The sequence below is a fragment of the Exophiala mesophila genome (genome assembly GCF_000836275.1).
Source record: "Exophiala mesophila strain CBS 40295 unplaced genomic scaffold supercont1.7, whole genome shotgun sequence".
NCBI lineage: Eukaryota > Fungi > Ascomycota > Eurotiomycetes > Chaetothyriales > Herpotrichiellaceae > Exophiala > Exophiala mesophila.
In genome coordinates, this window is record NW_015622510.1 from 159,462 (window position 1) to 179,250 (window position 19,789).

The window sequence follows — 19,789 nt, forward strand, 5'->3', positions numbered from 1 at the left end:
CAGCCTTTACATCCCAGCTTCTCCCACGTATATGTGTCATACTCGGGCGTCCGCAACGACACCATATCGTTGTGGCTTGAACATCCTCCCAGGATCTTTGCTCTCGAGTGCCTGATGTGGCTGTTACCTATGTCGTTATTCTGGTTAGCACGTGTGTCTCAGCGCCCCAGTCTCTCGGGCCATCTCCATTCGCTGAACGACTCACCTTTGACTTGCTCTACTGTTGTGTACCCGAAATCCAGATCAGTTCCCAGCATGTCGTTGCGATCCTTGAGCACTAAGGCACGATGATCTCCCACATCGCTAGGACCAGCCTCAATTAGTAGGATTGTTTTGTTTGGCAAGTAGCCAGAAAGACGACTCGCGATCACACATCCGGCCGTGCCACCACCGACGATGACATAGTCATATCGACTTGTATCAGAGTCCGAGAGCGTGTCGACGATGCTCATCTCGCTTCTGGGGTGAATTGGAATGAGCTTTAATGATGCTAGACTTGTGGGAAATTCCAGCGGCGTACTCAAAGACTTATACTACACCGAGCTTCTCAAACCAGCAAGTCGTCTGATTCCAAGTGTCATGACTTTCGGAGAACAACATATGGACACAAGTCTTTCACTCCTCCTGGTGGAGCATACAGGCAACCCCTCGGGCAAGAGATGGTTCAGGGTTCATTTGACCTCCATCCCCAGGCAATCCGTCCCATCGACCTGATAATCTCGAGAATCTTTCTCTCCACAAGCAGCCCCGTTTTCGGCAATGGAGTGAACGCACGGGTCATCCCCACAACAATCCCTGCAAGGCTAACAACTGAAGTCTAGCCAAGCTCGAATTACCCGAATAGGCAAATTGAATGAGAACGTTGGTGTCCTCGACCAGAACTTCTCGGTAAAGATCCGAGGCTGGCGCGGCAGGATATCTTTATCTGACGCGATTGGGTGCATCTGTGATAGACTTTGCTATCCAAATTGGGCAATTCTTCCAGATTGATCTTCAATACCCCGTGCGGGCTGGATTAGTTCCAACATGTGTCTGAATAGGAGCTGCATCTCCTGGCCAAGATGATCTTATCAAGACTCCCAAGGACGAAGCGTCGACGTGATAGAGATGCGTGGCTATCAAGTTGCCGCACAAGGATGATCAAAGGGTTGGTATCAAGCATATATCAGAGGTACAAATAATATCCTTTTCCTGTCAACGGCTGCATCAGCATCAGCATCACCTCCTCGAGCACCACCACAACAACCTCCTTTGCCAGCTCTCTAAACTCTTGGTGACCATGCTTCACCATCAGCCAGACATCATTCCTGGAACCATCCACTTGGTCAACACCGACTCCGGACATGCTGGACGCGATGAAACCATTGTGCTCAACCCGACACCAAGCGCCGACCCCGAAGACCCCCTCAATTGGTCAAGACCTCGCAAGCTCTGGAACATCGCCATGGTCTACATCTATGTCTTTGGTATCGGCATTGCAACCACGGTCCAGTATTCCATCTTGACAAATATCTCAGAAGACACTGGCATTCCTTTGGCAGACCTCAATACCGGCACCGGTCTCATGTTTCTTTTCGCTGGGTTTGTTGCTCCTCCTCCTCCTCCTACGTAGTTCAAACTGCTGACTATATGGAACAGATGGGGATGTCTTCTCTGGCAGCCAATTGCACTCTCCTATGGCAGGCGCGGTGTTTACCTGCTCTCCAGCCTGCTATGTATCGGACCTATGGTCTGGACTGCCTACACCACATCCAAAGGTGCTTGGTGGGCACATCGAATTTTGATTGGCCTCGTTGTTGCCCCTGTAGAATCTCTGCCTGAAGTCTCTGTTCCCGACCTCTTATTTGCGCACGAACGTGGCAACTATATGGGTTTCTACTCCTTTGCTTTATTTGGCTCCAACGCCCTGGCTCCTTTGTTGGCCGGCTTCATCACCCAGCACATGGAATGGAAGGCTGCCATTTGGTTCGGCACTATTGTCGTTTCTGTGACCACTGTCATCATCTTCTTTGGCATGGAAGAGACCCTCTACTTTCGCTCTACCATCGAAGGGGCCAGCGAAGATCCTGCGGACTCAGTGGCTGCACATAAGATTGGTCACAACGAGGAGAATGAAAAGTCTGCTTCAGAATTAAGACAAGACCCGGTGACTCCTGGCGTAGGTATTGCTTCGGAGTCTCGTACATACCTTCAAAAGTTGCACCTCTTCCGGCTCTTGCCCAACCGACCAACGGTCAAGCAAACATTTGTCATGATGTATCGACCTTTACAGATCTTTTTTCTCTTCCCTAATGTCGTCTGGGCAGGCTTTCTCTATGGTGCATCTCTTTGTTTGTATCAGGTCGGCAATGCCACGGTCGGCTTCGTACTGGGAGGACCAGGGTATGGATGGGGTGCCGATATGGTTGGGCTGTCCTACCTCTGTGGTAAGTTGACTCAGACTCACCTACGGCTCGTCAGAATGAGACTTTAACACGACCAACAGGCATCATTGGCTCTCTTGTGGGCTGGGTTTACTCGGGCTGGGGGGCAGACAAATTGACCATCTGGCTGGCAACACGCAACAAAGGAATTCGGGAGCCAGAGCAACGGCTCTGGATTCTCGTGCCCTCTGCTTTCATTTCAGGTGGTGGCTTAATCCTATGGGGGGTTGGAGCTGCTCACCAGGTATGTGTGAAAGCTCTATCTCGGTCAAATAAAAGCTGATCAATGGCCTTCTGGTCTTGTTAAACAGGTCCACTTTATGGGGCTCATGTTTGCGCTCGCCTTTTTGAATTTTGGCATTGTGGTTGGTGCAACAACAGGTATAGCCTACAATGTCGACTGCTTCAAGGATATCGCCGGTGAGACGTTAATCCTGGTGATGATCATCCGTAATACCATGGGATACGCAATGGCTTATGGCATCACACCGTGGCTCAACACGAGCGGATTGCAGAATACCTTTATTGGAACAGCCTTCCTTTATCTCGGCTGCACTTTTACCTTTTTATTCATGACCGTCTGGGGCCGTCGCCTTCGCAAGATGTGTGCGAGGCGTTACTATCGCTTTGCCGAAACTACTATTGTTCCTCACACTTAGGATGGCAATCAAGAGCAGGGGCTCTTGAGGCAGGTTGGTTCTCCCCAAGTTAAGGCCAAGATACTGTCACGGGCGGAGAAAACAGGGGAGTCGCCTGAAGAATAAAACGGGGAGCCAATATTAGCTCTTGAGGAGAGTAAGCGTTGCGCCCTATTCAATTAGGTCATGATTGAGTTGAGAATCGAAACAGGAGCAAAGCCTCCCTCTTTCTCATTCTGCCTGAGCAATAGCCGGATTTATCCTCTAAGTGGATGTTGTCTGTAGTTGAGATTATACCATCATTCACGATTTCACTATCTAGTGGCACTCATGTATCCTATAACAGCCCCATTGCCTGTACATGAATTCAACTCAACAAGCTTAATTCTTTCTTCTTAAAAACTCTCGGATGACATTACCCGTGAGCTGAGCGACATTGTTGTGATAGTCGTCCCAGCCTAGAGAGCAGAACCAATTGATACTACCAACCGAGAACACGGCGCCGCCAAAGTCGGTATCGTAGTATACAATATCTGACCGGATCTCGTTCGTCTGAGAGCCTAGCGTCTTGAGGATGGGAAACATGGTGCACTCAGGGGAGATACCAAATGAGTCTGGATGGCCGGTGCTTGTGGCGACGACGACAGCCTGGTCTGGACTTCCGCACGCCACATCGTATGAATCAATCTCATCACCACTCGCGCCTCCGCCCAGACCATACTCACCGATCAAATCCCCCGGTGGGATTCCGCGGAACATCCACTCCAGAGCAGGGTCAAAACTCGCTTCTGTCCGCTTAAACGGCACGCCTGGTCCTGTGCCTTCAGCATTGAATGCGACCCCAAATAACCCGTGAGACGACCGGCCTCGAGACCTCCACATTCCGCCTTGGGTGCCATTGACCGATAGGAACCGCTCTCCTCCAGGTAGAGCATAAGTCCGCACACCCTGGTCACCACGTCGCACCTCAAGGCGCCAGGGTCTCGCAATATCTAACCCGGCAACCCAGTAGAACCCGTTACCGCCGAGATACATCAGACTTCCGCCTTGCTTAGCGTACTCTTCATAGGCGTCATAAGACTCAATGGTCGGGTATTCCGGGTGGCAGCCCGTCATGACGACGGTATAGGGTTTAAGCACGTCGACGCCCTTAGCATGTAGATCATGGTCGGTGATAATATCGTAGGGGATGTTCTCCCTTTCCAGAAATCCAATCATCATTGACTCGGCACTCAGCTCGCGCGGTCTCTCAAATGCCCACATGATATATCCGGTTCTGAAGTTCAAGATTGGTCGCTTAGCGGAGGAGAAGACTACCCCTGAACCGTCCCGGTGGACGTCATAAGTCGACAGGCCCAAATCCTGGCGGCGAGTCATGCGATGAAAATCTTCTGTCCGTTGAACCTTGGTTGGATCAAACCCAGGTCCAACATCAACCAGGGACGGACGGCCAGGATCGCCTAGTTTCTCATTGGCGTAGGCCAGGTAGGTGAAAGTCGAGAGGACAAGAGCAACTTTAGCACCCACAGTTTTGGTGGTGTCGGGAGTTGGACGAACGATAAACGGGACGAGATCTGACGTGTCGCTCGATAGAGATTTGATTTCAATTGCATATACCCCGGAGCGCGCCTCGACTGGGATGGAGATCTGAAAATCCGTCTCCCAGCCTGCATCATCCAGGTCATCTTCATGAAAATGAATGGCTCCATAACCTGACTTGGCCCGGGTCCAGTCTACTTCACGTCCGTTCCAGTCGTGTCCAGTCACTGCCCTGGTGGGGGCGTTTATAAGATTGCCGTGGCGATTGTTTCCGGACACGTCGAGAATTGTGTCCTCGGAAATATTGGCCGAAAAATCGTACTGGGCAACCACGTGAGCATGTTCGCCCGTTGAAGATCTGGATGTCAATAAGAAAGCATCAATCCGCCCGTTGAAGAAATTCGTCGCTTTGAGAGACGAGGCTTCAGGACCTTCGGCATAGGATGCAGCAAGTAGAAGATCCTTAGAAGAGGTAGAAATTGCAGGACTGCTAAAGATGGCTTTTGTCCTGAAGGCCGCAGGGGTCTTTTCGGCAATATAAGGTAGTTGTTGGAGAAAAACGGAGCATTGGGATCCATGTAGATCGAGTTCAAGACGGACCCAACGCTGATACAGGGCAGTGAATGAAGTGACAATGACTTCCACCGTCGTTCCCGTTCCAATCCAGAAATCCACTGTGCCTTGAGTGGTTAAAACAATCGCAAAACCAGTCTTGTCTTCTGGATTGAGATTTGACACCAATGTCTGAGTGTGGCCGGCCTGTGGGAGGTGGGCCTGGAAATAGAATGATATTGCAAGTCCGTCATTTCCAGAAGGGAGGTCAAGTCCCTTGACCACAGCATACGAACCTGGGTTTGCACGTTGGTATCGACCTGAGGTGATTGTTCCACCAGCGATTTGGGTGATTTCTTCGAGCTGTTTCTTGGGCGAATGCTCAATGTCAACCCCCTGAATGACTCGCACCACTCGATATGAATACTCTGCGTCGGTTGAAGATACCTTTTCGATGGGATCAATGCTCTGTTTTGTTCTGAGGCCAACATCTCAAGTCCATATACTTGTTGCTACAGTCTTGAAAAGGGACAAAGGTAAGGAGAATAGTTCAAACATACCTTGACATCAATACTCTCGCCTGGATCTGCAATCCATGGCTCGGTATAGCCAATTATTTCCAGAGGATAACCTTGAGGGGTACCGTGGGCTGCAACCATGGTGTGGGCAACTTTCGTGGAACAGATTGAATCTCAGTCTTTTCTTCTAGGGCGATGATGAGGCCAGTACAGGTTGCTCCTCGATGATGGGATTAAACCAAGACAGGGCTATGCTTTGTTACGCTTTCTACCTCGGGTCTAAAGATGAGGATAGGCCTAGTGCGGCAAAGATGGCGTTCGCCGTTATGTCTATCTCGTTATCGTGTCGCTCTCATCCCACAAGGTGCTGTACGAGCCTGCAGATTGGTAAAGAACAGAGTTTCATAGGCAGTCAGTGGATTGGGTCCAACACAAAGTCCCAATCATGAAGGGCGAGCTGGGTCTGCCAAGCTGCAAATCAACGACGATTGGGGTAAATCGATGTTGATAAGGAGCCAAGTGGTCGTCCGTCCCGTACATATCAGAGATAATTACCCAAATAGGCAAATCAACTTGATGTGCAGAATGTCCAAATTCCAATCATGGCTGTTAGCGTAACGGGTCCGGAAGGCAAGTCTTCCATAAGAGTCAATTTATTGATAGTGAGCGAAAGCCGCGGTTCCTCAAGGGTATGCTGGCTATATTGGTCAACAACAAGTCTTTTGTAGGTTATTAACTAATGAAGCGTGAGACTGGTGAAATGCACGTCGAAGATCGAGATTGATATCACGTGTCTGAAGATGAATACCGACGCTGTTGTAATATTGGAGTGGCCAAGATACGATCAATTACGTAGTAAAGCACTAAAGCACATCATTGGGTTTTCATACCTAGCTGTTCTGGTGAGTCGTGACATCTCGTAGAGGTGTGTGTCTCTACTAGTGGATTTTCATCTATGAGAGACCGTCTATTTATCCCATATTACCGCAGAAATACCCGCAGGTTTTCCATCGACTTTGGTATCAAAGTTGTGGCTAGCAATGATAGGACCAATCCAGCCAGAAGCTGGATCTCGTTGAAGGATAATGAGCCTGCTGGAGGTCTGAGCGGCAACGGCAACCTTGTCACCCCGTGGACTGATGCTGAAAGACCGAGGAGAGAGGCCACCGACGGCGACGGATTGGACAAAATCCAGTGAGCCATCCATGCCGACGCGAAATGTGACCAGAGAGTCCGACTCCAGGAACGCGCCGTCTACGGTGGCGTTGCGATTGGAAACTACGATAAACTGGTTGTGGCCTTGAATCTCGGCCGCTTTGCCGTAGGTCATCTGCTCAGTGGTGGCGTTTCTGCCAAAACTGCTGACGACATGAATGGGAGAGGAGAGATGAAGGACTTTCTTATCATCGTAGGTGGTTTGGAAGATGGTAATGGTGTTGGCCAGCTCGGAGAGAACCAAGAGATGATTTACCTCCTTGTTGGCACCGACGGAAAAGATGGCGTGGCGTGGACCACTGCCTTTTGCAAGGCTCGAAAAATTGACTGGTTCGAACTTGCTGTCGGCGGAATTCGGTCCGTTACTGGCAAAGGTTCGGATGCCATCTTTGCCATAATCCATGACAACTATATTCCGCTCTAATAAATCGAGGAAGGCACCGTGAGCGCGGGGAACATCTTGCTGGGGAATGTTTGAAGTAGTGTTTGGGCCACTCCAGTTCACCCAAGGCTGAGCAGTGGTCAATTTGTTGTCCACGATATTGTAAAGTTGAACGCCACCAGGAGTGTTAGTCCCGGGAGGACCACCAAAAAAGGAGACAAAGACGCGAGACTGAAATATTACGGCGTGGACCGGACTCTTGTCATGAGGGGAGCTGTCGAGAAGTTTGAGGTGATGAGTAGGACCAATTTCAAGGTAATTTACCGATCCAGTGCCAGCGAAGCCCTCATCAAGGCAAATCATGGTTCGGTTGTCACGGAAAATTGCGAACCACGACGGGTTCTTGCCACAGTCCTTGGAGGTGGCGATTTCTTCAAGACGAGGAGTGTTAGAATCGAGGTAGAGGACCATACTGCGAACCACACCATCATAGCCGGCAACATAAAGGTAGTATCCGCCACCAGCGGCAGAGACGGCAGTCAGAAAGAACGATAGCAACAAGGTCACAAAAGTGCTTGCGAAGATGAGGTGCATGGTGGCGTTCACCAGGGAGCTGGTGGTCAATTACAACAATGTGACCAAGGGTGACAGGAGTTGAACCGAGTTGAAGCAGAGTTGAAGTTGAAGAAGATCAGATGTGTAAGTGTGGAGGGCAGAGCTCTTATATCCGAGAAGATCAGGGCAGGCCAGCTGCTCAAACAAAGGAAGATGATGACGCTGACCCGTGCGCGGACTCGGGAGGGAGAGTCATGGCACAAAGGAATCAAGTGAGTGTGATGAGATATAATGGATGGAAAACGGAGTAGCAAGGTCAAGGTAGTTGGCAGATGGCATACAGCCAGTACAAGTCAGTGAATAACCACATACCTGAAGTCACTGTGTAGTACAGTCATGGGTGAGACTGGGGACGGATGAAACAAATGCTTGGTAGGAATGGACGCAGGCCCAACCAACGAGAGACAAGGGATATGTTTAGCGCTGATCAGGGGCTGATTTACAACAACTTCAGCTCAGCGGACCGAGGGGGCTTAGATGATTGGAAGCCTTGAGGCTGCACAAGGCTCCCGTGTCAATAAAGCCGGCGGTTGATCATATCCAAACGGAGGCTGTTGGGGGGAGAGCGCGACCTCTGGGGAGATAAAGTGCTTGTGGTCGCTGTCGTTGCCGAATATGGCTAGTGGATGAGACGAAGGAGAGTATGGGAGATGATAGATGGGACGAAGATGTTGAGATGATGGAAGATGAAGACTTCAATATGGGAAAAGAAGTGAGAAAATGAAATGGAAGAGGGTGAGAGGCTAGTCCACATTCGACAATATATCACGTGTCAAATGGGTCACGTGCCATGTACATCACGTGGTGGTATAGCCAGTGTCACGTGTCGAATCGTCACATCATCGCCTCAACATGCGACAAAGTCAATACCCTCACAAGTAGAATCAAGTACATCACGCCGCTGTGGCTTTTAATCGTACATGAGTAGACCATGATGTCACCGTCATGAGTCCTCTATCGAAACTCCAAGCTTGGAAACCATCTCTTGAGGCCGACTCGATCCGAGCAGCTCTCCTCGCCGCAACCGCACCGGGCCCCAAATTCCATGCTTGACTCTTCACCACGCCCCGATCCGACCTTGGTGACGGTGGGACGATCGCGCATCACGGTTCCCTCCGGAACCATCTTCAATGCTTGATATGGTTGGGAGCCTGGGTCATAGTATAGCCCGTCAATCTCCCCAGTCATACGGTTCAATGCCACGTAGTAAAATCCCGAAATCGTGAGCCCCCAAGACGTACTTCCGTCGCCATTCCCACTCGGGTCGATAGACCCACGAGTACCATCGGAAGAATTGTTTGCTGTCACAATCCTTCTGGTGGCGTCTGGGGCCGTATCTGGCAAACCGGAACACGGACTCACAAAACACCGCTCTTTCCAACGCATCAATATCCATTCCTTGCTGAGTTTCTCCATGATCCACTTGGCGCTTCCGAGGCTTCGTGCCATGATTTGGTCGTCTTCGGCTTCCTGATCCATCTCCAGCTCCTCCGGGCATTGAGTGGAACCGGGGGCGTCGTCGGCGCCAGGTCCACTCGCGTCTGTGGTCATAGAAGGCGCGTTCCCCCAGCCCATATCAGATGGTGAATCTTTGTGGTCTCCGTCGCCGCCAGCGGCTTTTCGAAATGCATCCCACAGCCGGCTGTCTTGTTGATAGTCATTCTTATTCTTGCCTCGGAGGCTTCTCACTTTCTGAATTTCCTGTTGGAAGGGTCCCAGACGAGCCCAGTAACGTGCGTCAACGTCCACGCCCCCCACTGTGTAGTCGCGTCCTTCGCTCTCGGTTTCGAGAGGCTGCAGACGGAAATCGATGATCTCGCCAGTGAAAAATGATGACATGCTGCTCTCCGCGCGATCTTGCCCTGCGGTGACGGGGTGAGTGGATAGCGACTTGTCGGGAATGTGGCTGGCAGACATTGTGCCGGTCAGGGTCATGCTGTCGTAATCGACAGAATGGATGGCGACATGTACCGGCCAGTGGTCAGATTCAGTTTCACCGCCAGTACGGCCTGGAGAGGATGAGGCGACTGCAGGAGGTGGTTGGGTGAAACCCCAGCGTCCATTGACATTTTGTCGTAAACTAGACAGCCATCTTTCGGCGTCGAGGAGTTCTCCGGCAGTCAAGACTTCTGGTGCAGGGGGTGACGGCTCCCAGCCAAGACGCCTTCTCCGCCCGAGGGTGCGACGAAAAATCTCCCGTTGTCTCTCACGCCGTGCAGTGGAGACGAGCATGGCAGCGTTCCGGACGGGCTCTCGGTCGGTGGACTGGAGACCATGCCAGACCATGCCCGGCCGCAGCCACGAGGTATACTCGGGGATTGGGAGACTGTTGATGTGCATGGGCAAGTCGCTGGGTACATGGGAGCCTTCCGACTCGTACAACGAGTCCAGCCCCAGTTCCTCGGCCAAGGCAAGACCACCTTCAAGTCCGGTGTGCCTTAGTTGAGAAAGATAGCGGATGAGGTTGCGGACTCGAGCAAAGGAGTCGGATGTTCGGGGCCGTTTTGGAGAGGCCCAATCACGAGGGTCTGATTGTTGAGATCTCGTCTCTGCCAGACGACGACGTGTTTGAGTGGACATGCCGAGGGGTGCAAGCCAAGGTCTTGCGGAATTGGAGAGATCGGCATCAGGCTCTTCCTGCCAGTAAGCTCGTAGCGCACTGGCGGTAGGGACGGCGCCCATATCGGAAAGTCTGGTCGACCGGTTGGATCTTAGGGCTTGTCTGGCATTTCGATAGTTCTGTAACGCCCGCTCAAGTCGTAGCAAGTCTCGTCGGCCCTCAGGATCTGTGTTTGCTGCAGAGGTACTTGCGCGATCAATCTCACGGTCAAGATCGTCGTCGTCGCTTTCGTCGGACAGTGTCTGGAGCCCAGCGGGGCTCTGTTCAGGCCGGCTCATGGCCCAGTCATAAAGGCTTTGTCTGGAAGGAGGGCCGCCTACAGTAGCGTAGTTCTGATGAGACGAGGGTTGTGACTGCTGGGAGGGATTCATGGCGGGCTGCTGGATGAAGTCGTCTCGACCTAGGTGTGTTGTAGGGAGAAACGTGTTGGGAGTATGGCTCTCATCTTGGTCTTCGGCCGGTCTATGGTGGAGAGGAACCTCGTCGAACGAGTTTGTGAGTGCGGGAAGATTGAGGGTGGAAGCGAGGTCAGCCACTGGGGTGGAAATGGCTTCTGCGAGTTGACGGATGTATGGGTTTATAGGAGGCGTAGAGGTACGAGAGATCTGCGACAAGAGTGGAATTAACAAAGGCACTGCGTGGAATGGCCTGGTCAAGAGCGTGAGGAACGAGAGAGGTTGGCTTGGGTTTGTTTGAGAGTGACGGGTGGGCACAACATACTGTAGGAGAGTTTGCGGGCGGCATTATTGGGGAACTGCGAGCAGAAAGGGTGGAGCCGTGATGGTTGAGGGTGATGGCGAGGGAGAGAGTGGATGATGGAGGGTAGAGGGCCGGGGGTGGGTTTGTTGACCCTTGATGTTGATTCCTTGGTTCCAGAGAGTGTCCGCTACCGCTACCGGCGGGTGAGACATTTAACCATGACTGAATGGTTTGGATCTCAAGGTCAAAGAGAGGTCAGAGGTCATAAAGGATGGCGTGGTTGAAATGGATTGAGGCTCAGATCAGATCACAAGAATCATCTCGTTGAAGGTCGATCAGATTTCCCAAAGAAGGTCAGTAAGTCACCTGTTAAAGCAGGCAGGAGTGACAGGCCACGGCTGCAGTTGCCTCTGTAATAATAATAATAATAACAACAATAAGTGAGCAAGAACGAAGGTCCGAGGGGCAGGAGCATCCGCGGCCGAGGGCTTGCCCTTTTGGCTTCTACTTACGGACTGGGACTCGAGTCTGGACTCTGGAGTCATCGGTCGATCTGACCCTAAAGTCAACCCCCAACCACCCTTGAAGATGACGTCTTCTGGGAGGTCATGGCGCCTAAGATACAGGAATAAGCATCTGAACCGAGTACCGTTAGGCCCTGACCTCATCATGAATTAATTTATTCAAATATTGAATAATTGGTAGGCACTCGTGGCACTTGATCTCCAGGCTTTGTGAGGGACCAAGGGACTCTGGAGACGACATTAGGCAAAGATTACGGGTCTCTCTCTCCCTACCTAGGTACCTCACCTCAAGCACTCAATCCATACACGCAAGGATCACATTCCTCGTGCTCTTGCTTATATAATATCACTCCCCGCACTTGCACTACCTATCTCGTACTGCACCGTACAAATCTCTCTTTTGCCATTCACATCCCTATGATGTACCGCATTTTCGCATCTCGCAGTTTCTCAAATCTGTCATTGACGCAGGCGCATTGACATGCTTCAAACTCCCCCTGTCAACTTGTCCTTCTCTCTTCTGCCCATGAGTTGCTCGTATTGTGGTCTCAATGGCACTGTCATCTTATAATCGACTGTCATCTCTTGTCGCCATGTCGTAACTCCCGAATTCCCATCACCCGCAGCCAAGGTGCCGCGTCGTTCGGTCCATCGTCGACCCATTCTCGAGACCAAAGACGCGCTTCACTCTATCTCAACTGATCCCCCATTCAGTCTGTCTCTTGTCCATAATGCCGTTTACTCTCAATGAGTTACTCAACCCTACATCAACTGCTGTACACGAGCTGAATTCTACATCCAGGTGAGCTTCCGCCTGAGATCATCACCACTCGATCCACGTCGCCTAACGACTTCTCACTAGTATGGATTCTCATGAATCCCCCTCCAAGGACGTCGCACCTGGAGTTCTTGAATCAGACCCGACTTCCTCCACTGACGCTCAGGATACCCTTGCAGCCATTGCCCAGACAGCTACGAACGCCCTAGAAACCCACTCACTCGTTCCGGCCGCGCACGACGATGTCGAAATGACCGACGTGAGCCTGGTCAAACAGGAACAGCCAGATGATCCCAGCCTACCAACACATCAATCGCCGTCGCCGTCTCGTCAAGGTAGTCCAAGTCAACACGACAGCACCGAACCTACTTCCCACCACAGTCCCTCGCTCTCCCGAGATACTCCCAACAAGTCCCTCAAACAGCGCAAACACCCTGGCAAGTCAAAGCCCGAGCTCACCGCCAACAAGTCCTCCATCCACTCCTCCAAAAATGAAGGCCAGCATACAGATCGCCGTTACCTGTGCTATTTCTGTAACAAACTCTTCACCCGACGACGCTCCGTCAGAGATCATATCTCAAAGATTCACAACACAAAGACTTGGGAGCCTCTGCGCAGTTTAGAGATCGTCGTCGAACCCATTTCGGGCGAACCGCTAGAGCCCCTCGAGGACATCATCTCTCGAGGTCCACCTCCGCCGCCTCCAAAGCCTGCAAAATCTGAACCCCGCCAGTCATTCACCAAACAAGACGAATCTACCCAAGACCTCAGCCCAGTTGCCAACGAAGAGGAATCCCCCCAGCCCGATATACCCACAACCGTGGCTACAGAGCCCTCTCGTCCGACTACTTCCGTTACCTCCTTGAAAAAGGAACCATCTCTGGTCGAATCGCGAGCCTCCTCGAGTGAACCTTCGGCAATCCCCGCTCCCGTCGCGGGCAAAAAGCGTCCTCCTCCCAACGAACCTTCCAAACCCGCGTCGGCCGCCCTCAAAAAGAAAGGCATTGCAAAACCCAAGCCCACGCCCGCAAGTAACAAGAGGCAAAAGATCAGTGACACGGAACACAGCTCCAGTCTCGCCCGCTCTCCTTTGCGTTCTCCAAGTGCGACCCCCTCCTCCAACCACGTCAAGCCGCTGGCATCTTCAAAGCTCAAAAATCAAACTCTTGCAGCGAGCGTGAGGTCATCCCCAACCCCGAGTCTCTCACGTGACCCTTCGGTGCGATCGATATCGCGATCCAGCTCCGTCGCGGCCACCCCCGAAAGCTCCAACGATGATGGAGAGGTCTTTTGCATCTGCCGCAAAGGCGACAACCATACCTGGATGATTGCTTGTGACGGCGGTTGCGAAGAATGGTACCACGGCAATTGTGTCAATATTCGCGAGCGGGACGGCGACCTGATTGACAAGTACATATGCCCGACCTGCACGAGGCCGGGCCTGCACACCACCTGGAAACGCATGTGTCGTAGAAAGGACTGCCGCAAACCAGCGAGAGTGACACAAGACCCTCCCAGCAAGTATTGTTCGGACGCCTGTGGGCGCATGTTCTTTGTCGAACTTGTTCAGCGAGGAGATCCTACTGTCCAGTCCAGTCGTGATGGCCAGTCTGTTCTTGAATTGGAAAAGCCGAAGAAGGTTCGCAAGAAACCGAGACGCGTCGGTAACGCACATACCACGTCTAAGCCGACTGCCCCTCAGGCCAATGGAGGCCTGGGCGAGCCGACCAACGAGGCGAGCCGTCTGGCCACTCCTGCCTACAGCGAAGACGAAAAATCCGAATACGAGACCGATAGTAGTGTCGATGATGATATGCTGCCGAACCGAGGAGGTCCTTTGAGGGCCGGCGAAGTCAAGGCTCTCCTCGAACGTTGCAAGACTATTGACGAATGGAAGTTCCTGGGCAGAAAACCGGCTACTCCTCCACGAGACATGGATGAAAACGACTCCAAGGAGCCCGTATTCGAACATGACGAACTCGAACTCGACAAGATCGCCAGCATCGAAGAGCAAATGCGCACGCTAAACGCCAAAAGTGAGCTCTTGAGTGCAAGAGAAGGCTTGTTGGATCTCATCAAGACCAGGTCCAGCAGTATCACGGATGAGGTCAAAAAATCCAATGCCAAGTCAAAGCCGTGTGGCTTTGATCCACGTCTGGCTTGGAGCGACGAAGAGTTCTCCCGGTGGTACGTTGCACAAGGGAAAGCCATTCTGGATGCTGGGGACAAGGGCAAGATCGGGCCTCCAGACGACGATGAGCTCGTCTCGGACAAAGGTGCCAATGGTCTAGCCAACGGAGCATCAAATCACCATGCGGGAACGGAGGATGAAGAAGAAGACAATATGCCCAAGAAAGGAGGCGTGTGCGTCAAGAACAACTGCCAGCGACACAAGAATTGGGCCAAGGGTCAACTAGCTGAAGTGCGATTTGAGCAGGATTTGGTGAGAAGATCTTTGGCAAGGCTGGAAGCCCAGCTGTATGAGTTTCGTCAAAGAGCCATGGTGAGAGCATGGGAGCGAAGAGGCTGAAAGGCACAAATGACCTAGTAACCTCAATGTGTATATTACCACCAGCTCTCCGTGGCCTTGACCATGGGAGGCATCTGTTGCTTTCATAGCCTTCGAGAAAGCGGTACAACAAATCCAGGCAGAATTTGACTCGGCGTGTGATACAAGTCTAAGACTGAGCATCTGACTAGACCTTTGGTCAAGTGTAAATCATCTGTGGAAGCGTCTAAAATCCCGTGATCCTGTTGATCACAAAGACCGATATCCAACTCATCAATGCTTGACAAACACATCCAACGCCATTCAGAGTGTCGTATATCCATCACCAGCTTCAAACCCTTACATTGCGCAGCGACGACTCTGCACTCGGCATGGCTTCGAGTTTGCATGACACAGATCACACAGACTGCACCGTCTCGACACGCTCACTTTCTCGAGTACGAGGCTCGGATCTCATCACACACAGCAGCCGTGACTTGGGCCGTATTGGCGGAGCCACCAAGATCAGTCGTCTTGATGCCCTTTTCACAAACTCGTTCAACGCACTCGAGGAGACGCTGCGCCGCCGCCTCTTCGCCGAGCCAGCTCAGCATCTCGGCTGCGGTCCAGAAGGTCGCCACAGGGTTCGCAATACCCTTGCCGGTGATGTCAAATGCAGAGCCGTGAATCGGCTCAAACATGCTAGGATGCTCGCGTGTCGGGTCAAGGTTCGACGTCGGTGCAATTCCAATACTACCGGCCAGCGCCGCCGCCAGATCCGACAGAATATCCGCGTGGAGGTTGGTGGCGACGATGGTGTCAAGGCTCTCTGGCTTGAGAACCATCCGACATGTCATTGCATCGACCAGCATCTTGTCGGTTGTCACGTCTGGAAACTCGTTGGCAATCTCTGCCGCCACCTCATCCCAAAGAACCATGCCGTTACGCTGAGCATTGCTTTTGGTCACGACTGTCAGAAGCTTGCGCGGCCGCTTCCGTGCCGTCTCAAAGGCAAATCGCATGATGCGCTCCACAGCATGTCGTGTGAAGATGCTCACTTCAGTTGCCGTCTCCCAGGGGTGGCCTTTGTGTGAGCGGCCGCCTTGACCCGCGTACTCGCCTTCACTGTTCTCGCGGATGATGACCCAATCTAATGAGCCCGGTGACGCGTTGCGGAGTGGTGATTCCGTGCCGCGGAAAATCTTGGTTGGACGGACGTTTGCATACTGTTGCAGGGGCTGGCAGATCGCAAGACGGAGGCCCCAGAGTGAGATGTGATCTGGAACATCTAGTGTGGGCCGACTGGTTAGTTGCCAATGAACAGGAAGGATAGATGGTAGTATTCACCAGGAGCACCGACAGCGCCAAACAGAATGGCGTCATGTTTTTTCAGACTCTCCAAGCCACCATCAGGGATGTACTTTCCAGTCTTCTTGTATGTCTCGGATGACCAGTCGTAGTCTTGGAACTCGAGCTTGAAATCGCCAGCGGCAGATTCCAGAGTCTTGAGGACTTCCACGCCGGCAGAGATTACCTCGGGTCCGATGCCATCGGCGCCCATGGTGGCTATCTTGTAGGTCTTGTTGACCGGGACGGCTATAGGTGACATTTTGGCGATTGGCTGAGAATTGGGATCTATATCTGGGTTTCACGTAGGTCTTTTTCAATATATAGAAGATGGGCCTGTGACACCTTGAGATGACACCAAGTAGAAGAGGGAAGACAGTTGACGTATTCCTTGTCTCTTGGTAGGAAAGAGAAAGATATTGCGATATGTTGTCTCGATAGACCTTCAACTCTTCCACGCAACACTTACATGTCCAGGGATTTATATAACATCATGGCTCGAACAAGGACTGAACAGCAACCTTCGGCATGAATGGCGAGAAACTTTATGACAACGCCGATGAGCATCGATGGTCCTCCACAGGACGGGAGGTGATCGGTAATACCCCGAAGCTTGAATGACGCTGGTTCGCTGGTTCGCTGGCTAATTCTGGCCGACTCCAAGATTCTCCGCACGTCTGAACAGGTCGTCAGGGTTGTCAGGTCGTGTCTGTCTACCACGAGAATGCGGATGAGGAGACACAGCACCGCAATTTTGCCGTCTGGGCTGTCGTTGATCTCATGGACCACGATTTCAAGAGTTCGGACAAAGTCAAGGAGAGACCTTGTCGGACAAAGGTTACTCCGGAGGCAAATCTCCACTCAGACGGACGAGGCTCGGACTTTCTATCCTCCGCGGCTCTGTGATTGGTTGGCTCCTCCATATATTATCTACGGAGTATACTTGTGTACATATACGGAGTATGTATAGATGATCGCGACCTCAGCCTTGCAAGACACTTCTCCCAGGTCATTTCCTGCCAGCCCAACTCTGATCATTCACCGACAGGACGACCGTTGCGTCTGCGCGGCGTTGGCATGCACAGGCCTGTCTCACAAAGTCAGAAAGCTTTGATCGTACAAGGTCGCCTACGACAAAATACTACAATCTGGAAGACTTTTAGCTATCCAACCAGTGGATACTGATGATTCCAAAATGAGTTGATCAAGCATCTAAAATAAGAAACGCCAGCGACACCAGCCCTAGATGTGATACTGATGCTTCCAAAATGAAATGATCAAGCATCGAAAATAACAAACGCCAGCGACACCAGCCCTAGATGTACCTTTCCACCACGATTGCCATCAACTACTAAGTTGTAGTGCATCCAATTTTGAAAAGAGCAGCAAGGATACCACCCACTGCCGGGACCTGGCCGAGCGCAGCCGCCGTCACCGTTTCCAGTATCGAGTTGCAACTCGAAGTTGACTTGGCGTCAACCGTCAATGACAACGACGCCGACATTTGGGCCACATTGTTTCCCCTGTTATCGTTGAGTACGACCTGGGCGAAATTAGGCACATCGCGAATCCTGTTGTTGTTTTCCGACGAGCAGCAGAGATCTACCCGCGAGTTCTGAGTGGCCAAATCCATAGATTTGGCGAGAAGACTTTTCATGTAGTCTCTTTGGTCCAGGTTGTCGTAATTGCCCGACATGGTGACGGAAAATTCTCCATTTTTGTTCAGATGCGACCAATCTTTTTTAAATGGGTTGCCCGAATCACATCCATTGTCCCCACATGCAATCCCTACTGCTCTCTCGATAAGATCAGCGCCGAAGAGATCCGCAGTGATATACTGTGTACCAATGGTCACTTGAGCCGTTGAACCTGCCAATGGGTTGTCAAAGAGGTCTTGGTTGAAACAGATGACACTCTCTCCAATGGCGCCCATGCACGATCCCCTAGCCGAGTCCATAAACTCCTGACAAGTCGTATCCCGGTAGATGTTGCATTGATACCCTGGATCAGAAGAGAGGAGGATAACAGATGAGTATTTAGGAACAGTGATGCATCCACTGCTCTCCTTTTCTGCGGCTGGATTGTTATGTACGTTGCTTAAAATTGAACCACTGCAGTCGAACGTGTCAAAGGATGCAAAAGAAATGTCGCCGGCCGCGACGAGGTGCACTAGCCAAACAAATGCGAGAATGTGCATGGTTTCAATATGCCAACTTGTGAAAAGGTTTGTGTGATGAGAATGATGAGATTCAAGAGCCAGCAGCAGGCGCAGTGGGACAATTTATTGTTCGCCGTAAGGCTCCCTTTGGCATCTGGGCTGTGGCAACAAATATTGCTGAAGACTTATGAAAATAGACCTGAGGTTGACGTGGGATTGGCCATAACCGACCTATAATTCGGCGATAACAAGCATTCTCAAACTCCGCTGCCTGGAAGGATTCGAGCCTCGCATCCTTCCACACAGCCGGAACACAGCCGGAACACAAGGATCCAGAACATTTTATCGTAGGATTCTCTATGAATCCTGAGCTTTCATCCTGCAATGTCTTAAAAGTCACACGACTGGTCGATATATCATTCAAAGATGCTAAATGAGGCAACGCGCTGCGCCAGAATGGTCAGCGACTGTTCAATACGCAACTCAGCCTCATCACCCTTTTCAGGTTCAGTATGATGTTCTACTGTAACAATGATGCGACGAAAGGATTTGCCACCAGCAATCCGCCGTGGCGGTGCATAATCTGTATGAATGATTACCCAGGTTGTCTACTCACGTCAAGGCGGGTTGCCAGGAATGTGGGCTGAGAAGTACGCTTTCTTGTCGTTGATATAATGGAGGAGTTTCGACCTGTTCTTCTCTTGCCGCAATTAACTTCTCTTCACGTCAAAATTCACCATGGATTCATCACAATCATCTTCGTACGAGCCCTACCGGTCAGTCCGCGAAGCCGAGTCCGAGAATGGCGAAAAGCTTTTAGAAACCACCGCCGACCGCTATACCAACTCCAAGAACATAGAGCAGATGCATGTGAACGTCACAAAAAGGTCAAACAATCATTTGCGGACGGCATTGAGGTTTCTAGCCCTCCTCATCGCCATGAGCATTTTAGGAATTCAGGCACACACCGCTTTTATCTGGATGGACACTCGTAACCAAATTTACTACAGCCAAACCACAGGGTTCCCCACTCAGTCCTGGGCGGTCATTGATAGTTGGCCAACTTGGCTGATGCTTGGAGTTGCAGCGTTTGGGACTTTGGTGCAAGCGCTGGCACTTACGAGTCTGTGCAGCTGTGTATGTCCTTGAATGCGACCCTTTTGAAACACATACTATTGGTTATCATACACTGACCTTACATCTATCAGTTTCAGGGGCTCCATGATGGGGTTTTGCACGCGGCGAGCGTCTACATTAGCTCTATTGCGGTCATCGCAGCCTGGACTGCGGCTC

At 51.6% G+C, this 19,789-nt stretch overlaps 3 protein-coding genes across 3 annotated transcripts; 1 reads left to right on the plus strand and 2 right to left on the minus strand.

The window, feature by feature from the left end:
• Positions 1–8,615: 8,615 nt before the first annotated feature.
• PV10_09019 (uncharacterized protein) lies at positions 8,616–11,586 on the minus strand. Its single transcript, XM_016374122.1, has 2 exons — positions 11,223–11,586; positions 8,616–11,107 (listed from the first exon to the last, which is right to left on the minus strand). The coding sequence occupies exons 1-2, from the start codon at positions 11,244–11,246 to the stop codon at positions 8,837–8,839; spliced, it is 2,295 nt and encodes a 764-aa protein (XP_016219666.1). The 5' UTR covers positions 11,247–11,586; the 3' UTR covers positions 8,616–8,836.
• A 642-nt stretch (positions 11,587–12,228) lies between these two features.
• PV10_09020 (uncharacterized protein) lies at positions 12,229–16,742 on the plus strand. Its single transcript, XM_016374123.1, has 2 exons — positions 12,229–12,527; positions 12,588–16,742. The coding sequence occupies exons 1-2, from the start codon at positions 12,457–12,459 to the stop codon at positions 15,031–15,033; spliced, it is 2,517 nt and encodes an 838-aa protein (XP_016219667.1). The 5' UTR covers positions 12,229–12,456; the 3' UTR covers positions 15,034–16,742.
• On the minus strand, positions 15,037–16,816 carry PV10_09021 (tartrate dehydrogenase). The gene is made up of 2 exons (XM_016374124.1): positions 16,339–16,816; positions 15,037–16,279 (listed from the first exon to the last, which is right to left on the minus strand). Exons 1-2 carry the CDS (start codon positions 16,598–16,600, stop codon positions 15,438–15,440), a joined length of 1,104 nt encoding a protein of 367 aa, XP_016219668.1. The 5' UTR covers positions 16,601–16,816; the 3' UTR covers positions 15,037–15,437.
• Between the last annotated feature and the right edge of the window lie 2,973 nt (positions 16,817–19,789).

Coding starts and splice junctions, on each gene's coding strand:
- PV10_09019 (XM_016374122.1), bottom strand. CDS start 11,246: ATGCCGCCCGCAAACTCTCCTACA. Junction 11,108..11,222: donor CGCCCGCAAACTCTCCTACA/GTATGTTGTGCC, acceptor CTCTTGTCGCAG/ATCTCTCGTACCTCTACGCC.
- PV10_09020 (XM_016374123.1), top strand. CDS start 12,457: ATGCCGTTTACTCTCAATGAGTTACTCAACCCTACATCAACTGCTGTA. Junction 12,528..12,587: donor GAGCTGAATTCTACATCCAG/GTGAGCTTCCGC, acceptor ACTTCTCACTAG/TATGGATTCTCATGAATCCC.
- PV10_09021 (XM_016374124.1), bottom strand. CDS start 16,600: ATGTCACCTATAGCCGTCCCGGTCAACAAGACCTACAAGATAGCCACC. Junction 16,280..16,338: donor TGGCGCTGTCGGTGCTCCTG/GTGAATACTACC, acceptor GGCCCACACTAG/ATGTTCCAGATCACATCTCA.